This window comes from Clytia hemisphaerica, unplaced genomic scaffold (assembly GCF_902728285.1).
Source record: "Clytia hemisphaerica strain Z4C2 unplaced genomic scaffold, Clytia hemisphaerica genome assembly, whole genome shotgun sequence".
In the NCBI taxonomy this organism is placed as follows: Eukaryota; Metazoa; Cnidaria; class Hydrozoa; order Leptothecata; family Clytiidae; genus Clytia; species Clytia hemisphaerica.
In genome coordinates this window covers 297,148-309,388 of record NW_027103354.1, presented here as the reverse complement: position 1 = coordinate 309,388, position 12,241 = coordinate 297,148, and the positions used below count along the sequence as shown (strand labels likewise).

Here is a 12,241-nt window from a genome sequence, read left to right as displayed (position 1 = left end):
TTGGGGTTCAGTTAGGTTACATTCAGTTTTTGTATCTGTTCTAGTTAACAAATGAAAGGTCTGGCTTGAAGACCTTTTCAGAAATTAGGTCACGAGAAACGCTTACCTCGTTTTCAAATATCACTATGGTAGTTGATTCCCAGAGGATTCATACAAGTAACACTTGATTACTCAAGGGACTTAATCGCCTTAGTAACGGCTACAAAACGAGGTGGTCGTTCCACTCAAAATACCGTATTTTTGTTTAAGTTTCCACTTCACTTTCTAAGATTCTCCTGACCTTTCCCGGATTTTTTTACTATTCTTTCTGGAATAACCGGCATGAGATTGGAATGAGTTTTTTCTACTAAAGGTATGGAAAATTTTGTGTTAAGTTGCGAAACTGCCAAACTTTCCGAAGCTCATTTTTCAAATATATGGAGTCCTGGCCTTATTTTAGCCTGGAGATCCTTGCAATGATTTCTTCTTTTATATACTGATGTCGAAATTAATAGCATGGTTTGGAATTTCCCAGATCCTAATGACGGTTGACAACACAGCCGATCAAATTTTGTTATTATTTCACTGGTTACCCTTTATTAGAAAAAAACGGAAGTTCCGAAATTTGGTTTTAACTTTGGTTCCAACTGTAATTTTTTTGAGGCAGAAATCTACCTCACAGCTCAAAGGGTCTCCTGTCCAGGTCTTTTTCCGATAGACAAATGGAATATTAGTGCGGGAAGAGGAATCTTATGTAAAACGACGGTATTTTCTGAAAAGACGTTTTATGGGTAATTTTATAAGGGCTGTTATATATTCAAGATATTTTGTAATTTTTTTAAATTTAAAATTTTTAAATTCCACAATTGTTTTTTTACACGGCTACTGTAAAGTTAGAATTTTATTTTTCATTTTACAGTACTATTTGTTAAACAGCATACCTTTTTGCTCTATCGTTATTTTTATGTTGTTGTGTAATAATCCCTATCCTATTATTAGAATCCCAACCATATACTACCAGGTAGTCACCCCATTGATTAGTCGGGTAACCTCTATATGGATGGCCAGAGCTTGGCATGCTCCCCAACCTAATTATATTAGTAATTTTCACAAATTTTAAATTTTAGTTTAAATTATGCAGGCAAATAAATCATTTTTGAATTGAATTAAATTAAAATTGAAACCACCACAGGCAAAAAAAAATATTGCTGGTTTTGTTTTCGAAAACCAGCGTAGCTTTTGATTGGCCAAGCGCTGAAATTCTATTGTAATGTCACGTGACCTATGTGGGATTTCCTACCTAACCACGGCACACTTTTCAGCCGAAGCACGACATCTAGTCGCTCGGGCTTAATAAATCTATGAGTGAAACTAATTGCAATGGTTGTTATACAGGCAAATTGTCGTAAAATTTGGGTCCTTCAGTCAATATAATGAAAACTAAACTTTTCAAAATTAGGATCAGTAAAGTGCAATTTTAAGATATTTTTGATATACGTAAAATACCACAGTGTTTCTAGATACCGTATGTTTTTGTTTATGTAACAGAGTGGAGTCAAATCCCGGCTTTTTCGGGTATTTCCGTTAGAAAAATGACTTTGCAAGAATTTGCATCAAAATGAAAGTTAACTCCCTTCGTTTACACACGTTTTTTATAAGAACAAACTATATAAGAACAGAAGGCTTCGCTGACTAAAATATCAAGAACAAGTTTAATAACATTTTAAGGCTTCTCGGACTCTGAAACCAAGAATATATGGTCTCGTATATATTCTTGCTGAAACATCCAATTTCTTAGACAATTGAAGAAGGATACTCAAGCTGGAGTTTTTATAAGCTGAAACGGTTTGTTGTCAATTCGTAAGGAAAATATTTTATAACTTTATAAAGTATAAAACACGCATCAACCCCATTGTTTTGATTGCCACTTTTCAGGGTGAAAATGGGAAATTTTTTTCGTTCCGACAGGATTCCAAATTTACCAAACATTCATATGTGACAGGGCCAACTTTTCAAACTCCAGCCGCACGTCCCTGTCGGCCGTCAAGGTCAGTGCCCTACTCCGCCAGGGGGGCTACCTTCTTGACATATGATTTAGTATTAGATTAAAACTTATTACGGAGTTTGATATAACGAACTACTATATCAAAAATGTCTTCAACATGTAAAGTTATATGAAGACCAGGCCACTTAAAATCACTTGCACGTATTTCTAAACATGCATACAGTATATGGCCCCCAAAACGAAGACGGCCCCCATAACAGGTTTTGCCTTGATGAGCCATGTTTGTACTTTAAAACCTGGGGAAGGTTTTTTTTAACATTCTGTCAGATATCACACCCTGGATAGTGGTCAAAATGACTAAAAATACACGTTATTTTTATAAGAACAAACTATATAAGAACATAAGGCTTCGGTGGGCAAAATCTTAAGAATACGTTAAAAACATTTTTAGGTTTAAAACCCGAAAAGTTAAGAACATCTGAAGGCTTTTAGATGTTCTTATAAAAAAAACGTGTAGACAAAAAATTAAAAAATTTCTAATAAACCTTTTTATAAATTACGTTACAAACATCGCTTGCTTCGTTTTGAAATTATTGCCATGGTGATTAACTTCCAGAGTGGATTTTATCAAAACTACTTCATTTTCATAAAAAATCATTTAATGTCTCAAGAAACATAATCACCATGGTAATCGTTTCAATAGTGATGTTCGTGACGTAATTTATGAAAAGGTTTATTCCTACCCTGAAAAATGTGAAAAATTACAAAAAGTCGACCCTGCTGGATACACATCTTGAAAATGAGTAAATTTGGGACCTGTCAGATTTGTTCAGAGCCTAAAAAGAGACCCTGACCAGCGGCACGTCCCCGTACTCCTTGCCTAAGTTCTCCGCCCGGGTATAAAATCAGAAAGACTTTTCGTTTTTTTGATGAAAAAAATTCAATAAATGTTTGCGGTATGAAATGCATAGTAGTGAAAAAAGTTGTACAAAAAAAAACTAATAGACGATATCGGCTTTCCGAATTCTCCCCGAATGATTACCCATAATGCATTGCGCAAAAAAATTCACGGACAATATTGACTTACTGAATTTTTTTGCGCAATGCATCATGGGTAATCATTCGGGGAGAATTTCGTTAAGCCGATATCGTCTATTAAATTCTGCCAACGATAAGTGTGCTCTATTTTTCGCCATAATGTGAAAACCATTCTCAAAGGAAGTTACTCTGATCACACTAACATGGTTTCCACGTGGTACTATCATTGAAGAGCTAGAGGCGAAACTTTAACCCTTTTCAGGCAAGAAAAACTAAAGCCACTTATTTCCCATCCAAAGCGCGCTTAGAACACGCCGTAATCATGACGACGGATTTTATCTAGCGTTTCCTTTGTTTTGGAGGAGTACATTTTTGAAATCTAGCGATATATTTTAGTTTCAATCCGGCGTTTGTGTAAAAACTACGCGTGGGCGTTCTGGATGGAAAATAAGTGGTTTCCTTTCCCATCCAGTCTCGCCTCTAGCCTTTCGGGCTTGAAACTCAATGGGTACCATGAAAGAAAAGCACACATTTCGTAGACAAATTATATAAAAGAAATTTGGAAAAATCAAAATATTAACCCGTGAATAAAATGAACCGATAAATCAGATGCAAGAGGTTTCTATTAAAAACTTTTGAGCCTTTCAAACAACTGGCGAAATCTGCTACCGAAACTATTCCACTCTATGGAGTCACAAATTCCCAAAAATCCAACACACGTTTGTTTGTAATAACAAAATAGTTAGAACAAATTAAGAATATTTTAAGGCTTTTCCTTGCACAAAAATATATTTTTCCCAAAGAGTCGATTTTTGGCTGGGACATACCCATCGCCCCCCCCCCTCGGACCCCAAGGTTTAATAACAATTTGGTATTTTCATCCAGGTCACAGTTTGAAAGGTTTGCCTTTGCCTAGAAACCTCCTTTGTCATAAAGTGGTAATTAAGTAAGGAGAATTATACAGTGGAATAAATAAGTGCTCAAGAAAATCCAAGCTAAATAATATCGAGAAATAAAGTACTAATTTACAAGAAAAAAAAATTATATATACAATTACTGCTTTTAAATAATCTAAGTACACTTTTTTTAAAAAGAACCATTAAAATTTTGCCGAGGCTAGGCTGTTCTTATCTTTTTGGCACTTTGAGCATCAAATTGTTCTTATCCTGTTCTTATTCATATGATGTAATTGATGTAATTGAGGTATTTTAGGCGTTATAACCAATTTTTACTATTTTGACATTCTTTATTGGAGATTTTGAGCCTCATTGTTCTTATGAAAAAAGTGAAGATGATACTGTATCACAAGGCTTATGGACACGAGAAGTTTTTTTTTCGCGTTGGTGCAATGCAACATACTCCATCCCACCAACACAACAAAAAAGTGTGTGTCCCATGGTTTCTTTTAAATTGTTTCATGGGACAAAAAGTGAGGGAAATACCCAAAAGACACGGTGATTTTATCCCAGGGACAAAAATGAGATTTCACTTTTATTGGCAGAAAGAAAAAGTGAGATGGATGCATGTTGCATTGCACCAACGCGAAAAAAAACCTTCTCGTTTCCCCAAGCCTTAAAAGCTAATTATCAGTTCGCCTACTTTCTGACAGTATAAAATTGAAGTCCGTAAAGTTTACAGCATCATTCCACTTAGCGTAAAGTAAAAACAGGAGTAATTCTAAGATCCAAAATATTTTATTTTTTCAATGACTTGAAAATAACTGCCGTCTCACGAAACAATAGTTGGTCTTTAAAATGTACATTTGTGTTGGATACAATGTGAATGACAGATTGGATGTAGACAACGTTGGCAAAGCTCTTTTTGTAAATCACCACATGCACAAAATAAGGAATCAGCAGCTAAAATGGAAGACGATTAACAGTACAGATATCTTCCCAGGGGAGGTTTGCAAGATGCCCGAGCCAAAGTTTGAAAATCGACCCTTTAAGAGAGACTGAATTTCGTTCCCCAAAGATTTGTCATAAAGTGATATAAATTAAGTAAAGGAGAATTATACAGTGGAATAAATAAAATTATAAGTGCTCAAGAAAATCCACCCTTAGAGAGACTTTTTCCCTAAGTACCCCCCCCCCCCCCCCCCTCGGGGATATCTTACATAAAACACTAAATTGCACTTCTACTATCTAGTGATTTAAATATATCTGTAGTTAGCTGTAGATAGCATTCTGTCTTTTAGCCTCGTGTTTTTAAAAGGTTTCGTTTAAGATTTGGTTTCATGATAGACAAAGCAGGCGCATCTTATTGCCCTATGCTGGCAAGGAAGATTTAGCAATGATTTCAGGCTCGCACGGCGTGGGACGTGTGATAGATAATTGGATCACCAAAACAAAATTTCAATCAAAGTATATTTCTTGATTTCTTAAAAAACGACATTCTTTATTGGCAAGGTAAAAAAAAACACCAGTGTGGCATTCATTTGGAGTTATCCGAGGGTATTGCTCGATCCTAGTCGGTACTTATATTTGTCGGACGGTTTTGTCAGGTTTAGAAAGTTTCAAAAATCAAATGAAAGAAAAGTACTCTTAGGTTCCGAATAAACGCCTCCCCCTTGTTAATTTTTCGAAAAGTTTTTCAGCTTTCAAAGAGAGGGTCCCTTATTCTGTTCTAAATTTTAGCTTATATTTACCTTATTTTGGGGTTTTCGCAAGTACAATTTCCAACCCCCACCCCGGCAATTAGCCTCCCCCCGTTTAATAACATTTTGAAAATTTGCCAACCCCCCTTTATTTGGAACCTATAAAAAGCTTTAACTGTGACAAAAATTATTACCTTTTTCTTCGAATTCTTTAATCAACACGAAATCTTTATAAATATTCAAAATGGAGATGGAAGCCTCGCTTTCGGGATGTATAAACTTCATATCGACGTTAATAAATCCGAAGCGTTTTCCCGCCGCATGTTGTGAAGCGGATAACATCTTTCTCAGGTCAGCCAATGTTTTAATAAGCGATGGAGTGTCGATCTCAAATTCATTTTCGATTTCATTAGAGTTGGAAAGCAAGCGAATGGAGGTCACTGTTAAGAAAAAAACAACATAGTAAATTTCTTCATTACACACTGTAATACACAAAGCTTAACCCTTAGGACCACGAGGGACGCGTATATGCGTCAAAAACAAGCCAAAATACTGAATCTCAGACTTGAAGCCATAGCTCCTGACCACTTGATTTAAAGGGGCATAAACCGAATGCTTTTAGGAAGAGTATAAAAATAGCTTTCTAATGGTACCAAAACCATCTTCTAAATCAAAAACTACAAACTTTTATGGCACTTTAAAGTTTTGAGTTTCAAAAAAAGAATTAGAAAAATTTAAATTTTTTCAAAACAAAAACAGCGCGCACAAAGGGATGGATTAGATCATTTTGTATGTAGCTGATGATTGTTCGAATGAAACTTACAAAGTTCTACAAAAAATGAAGTTTTGAATTTTTGTTATCAGGCTCTCCTTCTAGTAAGGCATTTTGTTGCTATAGTAAAAAAGTTTCACCTTATTTGATACTCAAATCAAAGTTTATTCAAATACTTCATGAATAGGGATTAACAATGTAAGTATCGGCAAATAAATCAAAATTTCGCTATCCTTCGTTCACGTTACGGAACTTTTCTAAAGGCTAAAGTCGAAAGCAAGGCAGAAATTGTGGGGAAATTACGCCTTATTCAGAATTTTGAAAGCTTTTAGTAATATGTCCGCCATTATAAATGATGGGGTGTTTCCGTCTTTTTTTGGGTAGAGACTTTTATTTTGGCGATTCCTTACATGTTCCTGAACCTCTGTGCCAAATTCCATCTTTGAGCCATTTTTGTCGCAGTAGATACCATATTACGGGGCGTTTATTAAGTTTTTTAAATTTCAGGAGAGGCCTTAATTCGAAAGGGGGGTTTGAAAGAAGGGGGCGTTTTTTCGAAGCAACACTGTATGCTTTTCTACATGACTATCAGCCATTTTACCTATAATGGCAACCTCTAAACTATGCTATTATTAGTATAGTTCAATTTTTCATTCCCATGTTGAGATGATTTCAACTACATACCAGTAGAATTAGTAGTTTGGTTTTGCTCCTTAGTTACGCCGGTTGTCATGGGGATTTCTTCAGCTCCTTTCTCCTGAGATTTCTGAAAATGATACAAGTTAAAATATTTCAAGTGAATGTACTCAATGTTAGGGCTAATCCATTGAGTTTACAGCCTAGATGGGTACTCTCTTCGGTGGGAGATGTATCATGCGTTTTTTTATAAGAAAATAAAAATGATGATTGATTGAGATGATTGCGTGTACTGCAGATTAATTGAGGCTCAAATCAAAGTTTTCATCCATAACGATCTGACAAAAAAGAGACTGGCAAAAAAAACAAAAAACATTCAAGCTGTTTCAACAGAAAATGACGACAAAACAATGCACCAACCTTGAGTTCAGCCTGCATTTCTTCCAACGATTTTGGTGTAATGCGTCGTCTCAATGACGGTCTATCATCTGACGTCACCAAGGCAGCCATTGCATCTTCCCCTAACTGTGGTTGTTTACGAAGCGAGTTCACCACGTGAGCTGTTTGTGGAGTATGAGCACCAGCGTGGTCTAACGTCTTGAAATATTCATAGGCGTTATTGACCACACCTTCTTTCTTAGTATGTGAGGACATGGATGGGTATTTCTCTTGACTTAATTTCCGTTCGTAGTCATCTTTCTCCTTTCGATAAGGTGTCTCTTTTCGTTGACATAAATAGATAACAACAATAATCCCGATTATCAGAACCAACCCGATTATTACCCCGATTGCGATGTAAGCTTTAGACATCGGATTTTCATTTTCGGTGACCGGTTGATTGATCCTTTCTCGATTACCCACCATTAAAGTTTTCTGAGCTGGATAATCGAGATCATTAAAGGGTACGTTAATTCGATTGTTTTCTAAATCGTCAACAACACTATTGACAATTTGATCAGTTGCACTTGATCCATGTTGCAAATCAAACTCTGCAACAACACTCCCTATAGATAAACGAATCAAAATAATCATTACAGTGACAACTTTAGAACGAAAGATTGGAATTCCTTGATCAATCGATAAATAATAATCTCTTGAGACCATTTATAGTCAGATTGCTGGACCACTTTTTTAGAAATCTTAATGTGAAAAATCTAAAACCTTTTGGAACTTGTTATATAACACCTAAGGATTCAGAAAAGTTTTACTGGCCATTTTCTATCCACCTACTTTGCTCGTTTCCAGGCCTTTTTAAGATTTTGTGACGTCATCAGGGTGGTCAAGCTAAGGTGAAATTTGAGCCTCCATAAAAATGGTCATATTATACATCGTTGGATCGGAAATCTGATGTAGATTTCAAAAAAGGTTTATTAAGCATGTTTTAGAAGAAAAAAAAGAAATCTAGTGACTAGGTTTTAAAATTATGAGGATTTTTGTAAACAAATGAAAAAAAGTCCCTACCTTTACTGAGCTGGATATTCGATACAGCGACCACGTGGTTATGTTTAGTCAGCATGTGCGATTCGAAATATTTCTTAAACTCATTTCCAAACTTTTCTTTATTCTCGGCTACATAACGGTCAAAATCACCAACCAATTTCATACGCATGCGCATAACTTCCAAAGGATTTCCACATTTCTGTGACGTCATTTGTAAAGAGATTTTCATTTGCGATTGATCTTGAGCATAAATTGGAATATCCCGATTTTCAACGTTTAAAAGAATCGGATTTTCTTGGTTTTTTGTTGATTGTAGGGTTGTTGAATACTCGTTTGATAATTTTTTATTGATTATAAGTAAAGATAACCCAATATTGTCTCCTTTGATTTCAGATGACTTTGTTTTGAAAACAAATTTTCCATCGTTCGCATCTGTCATTCGGAGAACTTGCGTGTATTTCATACCGCCTTCGTTCCGTGATATACTTGAATCCACCACACCAATGCTCGAAGCTTGGATTTGATTTAACACAACATCACTTGGGAACGAGACTAAAAGGTATACATTAAAATCACTGAAGCTACTTGACTTATCAAGAGAATACAACAGTGTTTTAGTCTCGATTATTAATTCACATTCATCAGGATTCGGTTCGGTGTAATCGAGACTTTCAATTGTAAGGGTTTTCCCAAGTAACGAGCCAAGTATCATTTCAGCATCTTGTGAATTAATGACGCCATTTTTGTCGGTATCCATGGCAGCTTTGATGTCAGGTGACGTGTTTTGTAATTGGTTGCCGAGTGAGCTTACGAAACCATTAGACTGTTCTCGGTTATAAGTTTGAATAAAGGCTGCATCTTTGATGTTGATTTCACAATCTGAAACAATGTCGTTGGAAAGTTCTTGCGAGCATATTTGCGGTGCATCTTCATCAGCACTTTTTACATTCTGCAATTCTTGGCTGACCAGGGATTTCACAGTTGCATCAATGGTCACACTTTCTGAAGAAGAAAGTATACCTGTCACCGATATTTCACCAATCTCGTGCACACCAAAAATATTTTCATTAGGATCTGTAAGACCAATGATACGTATTTTGTTTGGACTTATTTGAACATAATCATAAGTCGTGGTCACACTTGAGATATATCCTTTCTCAACCGGTACCGTAATCTCCACATCTAATCCCTCGATATTATGTAAACCGAGTTGGACTTGTACTGGAACAATTTTCGTTTCTCCTGCTGATAACGCAACACTTTGTGAAGGTTGTGTGACATCACCAATTATGACGTCACCATTGGTTGTCGTTGGCAACGTACTAAAATAAACATGGACGACGCACTCGATAGATTTCTGTTTGCTTTCGGAGGCTTGGTCTGAGATTTTGATATGCAACTGATAGTAACCTTTGGTCGGCTCTGTTACTATGGTAATAAGACCAGAAGTTGAGATTTGAAAGACTGATTCGTCATTTCCAGTAAGGAAAGAATAACGGAGTGTTCCATCCGGACCTGAATCTTTGTCGGAAGCCGAAATCGTCGTGACTTGATAACCTTTGAAAATACTTGAAGTAACAACTGTTAAAACATCTGAATGAGCGAGAACAGGTGGGTGTTTATTCTCACCGGTTATAAATACGGAACATTGAATTTCCGTTGATAAAGGAACCAGTCCGTTGTCTCGGGCAATAACACGGAAAGGTATTTCACGGCCTTCAGGGAAACTTTTGTCTAAACTCAAATCGGCTTTGACGGTGAATGATCCACTCTGTTCGTTCAAACTGAACAAATCAAGGAAATCTGAATTTTTATCCACAATGGCTGCTTCGTACGTTAGGTCCGCATTTTGTCCACTGTCTCGATCAGTGGCTGTGATTGTAAACGCGACTGCTCCTATCCTGGTATCATCTGAGATGTAGTTATTGCAGTTGTCTGAATTCACGGCACCAAAAGATGGCGCGTTATCGTTAACATCTTGAATGTCGACACGCCATGTTACATGGGCGGTTCTTGGAACGCCCTTGGTTGGGTTATCTTGAGCTGTGATGGTTAAATCGTAACGGGTGGTGATTTCGTAATCTAACGTTTTGACGATTGATAATTCACCGGAGGAAGGGTGTACCATAAACACGCCATCTGTATTTCCAGAAGTGAGGGCGTAAGTCACAACGCCATCATTACCTGTATCCACATCCGTCGCGTGCACCTTCAATAGTAAAAAAAATAGTTTAGTTGCAGGTGCCGCTCCAATATATAACACGGAAGTCATATTATATGACGGAGAAGTCAGAACTCATCATAAGTAAGACATAATGTAAATAAAAATGTTCAAAGGATCAATGGAACCTAAATTCTTTCCCAATCCCTTTTTTTCGCAGTTTGATGATTTTAATAATAGTGCTTTTGTACGACGTCCATTAGTAAAATCAGAGGTTCTGGGAAGGATAATTTCTAGAACCTAGATGCTTTATTCTTTTTTAAAGTATTTTGATATTTCCCAAAAGAACAATTTTTTCATCCACATATTTCCCCGTTAGCCGATTGCTTTAATAAGACTGTTAATTTTACTTTCATAAATGCCAAGTTGAATTGATAATCGTCATGGAATTTAACAACTAAACCTAAGAGTGCCACTTTTAGAGCATTTAACCATTTAATTTGCCAAATATCCCCCAGCAATGCTAAAAGGTTCCACAAGAATGCTAAATTTTTGCTGGAGGTATGGATTATGAAAAATGTTAGATTTTGGCTGGGATTGGATCCAAAGCTAAGAATACTGTAAGAATATTTCAGGATGATTTTTCCAAAAAAGTTAGGAATATTAATGATGAATTCTAAACAACACCATTCTTTAAAAAAAAGCGTGTACTTCACTCTAGCATACCTTTCCGATATTCTGATTCAAAGGTTCATTTTCATCGAGAACAATGGTTTGTGAGGTCGTCTCGAAAACCGGCGAGAATTCATTCACTTGAATAATTTTCGCATGAATTGTTATTTTGCTTGATAAGGGCGTTGGACCATGGTCTCTTGCTTCGATTTCGTACATGTAGATTTGTTCCGTGGACTCGCGTGACGAGTCAAGGTCTAACGAACCTAAAATAAAATATATATATTTCATTAGCAGACGTTTTCTAACCTAAAGGGTGCTTTACACACCGAACTTGACGGCCGATACGAAATCTTTAAAAAACAAATAAACAAGATCGGGCAAAAATATGTGAACAAATCGGGGAAGACGTAATATATTGAGGCGAGATTTTATTTATTCATTTTTTTCATTTTTAATCTCTGTTCAATTCTAATTGTCACAAATCTTGCAACCTGTGTTTTGCCAGATGGGACATATTTTAATTTTAATTACTAAAGACTTCAGACCATTGAGTTTCAAGCCGAGGGTCCAGACGAATGTTCATTTTTCAGTAGATATTGATTCTAAACCAATATTTTTATGATGACCACGCAGGCCGCGCAACTTATGTAGGAAATAAGTGGCTTCAAGATCTACACATCTACAGACCTGCAGACCTGCGAAGTTTATTCAAAAAACCATCCGCCATTCAATTCTACACCTTTTCGACCGTAGTCGCGTGGTCAGGCGCGTGCCACTTTTATTCCACTAAACTCAATCCAATCCTTTTTTGACACATTTTTCTATTGTCTATAGGTGCGAAAAAAGGACTGGGACGGTTTAAGTGGGGTAACGCAGACAAAAAATGCCCGCGCGGCAATTGGCGACTACGGTCGAAAAGGTGTATTCATGATGCAATTT

General features: G+C 36.4%; 1 protein-coding gene across 1 annotated transcript in view; it reads right to left on the bottom strand.

Annotated features, from left to right (window-relative positions):
* Positions 1–4,699: 4,699 nt before the first annotated feature.
* The window catches only part of LOC136820821 (fibrocystin-L-like), a 63,852-nt gene continuing 56,310 nt past the window's right edge, over positions 4,700–12,241 (bottom strand). Inside the window, exons 56-61 of the mRNA XM_067077058.1 lie at positions 11,354–11,565; positions 8,488–10,675; positions 7,447–8,030; positions 7,075–7,156; positions 5,813–6,058; positions 4,700–4,881 (exon numbers count right to left, since the gene is read on the bottom strand). Coding sequence (XP_066933159.1) covers positions 4,772–4,881; positions 5,813–6,058; positions 7,075–7,156; positions 7,447–8,030; positions 8,488–10,675; positions 11,354–11,565 — 3,422 coding nt within the window. The 3' untranslated portion in view covers positions 4,700–4,771. The remainder of the gene's footprint in view (positions 4,882–5,812; positions 6,059–7,074; positions 7,157–7,446; positions 8,031–8,487; positions 10,676–11,353; positions 11,566–12,241) is intronic.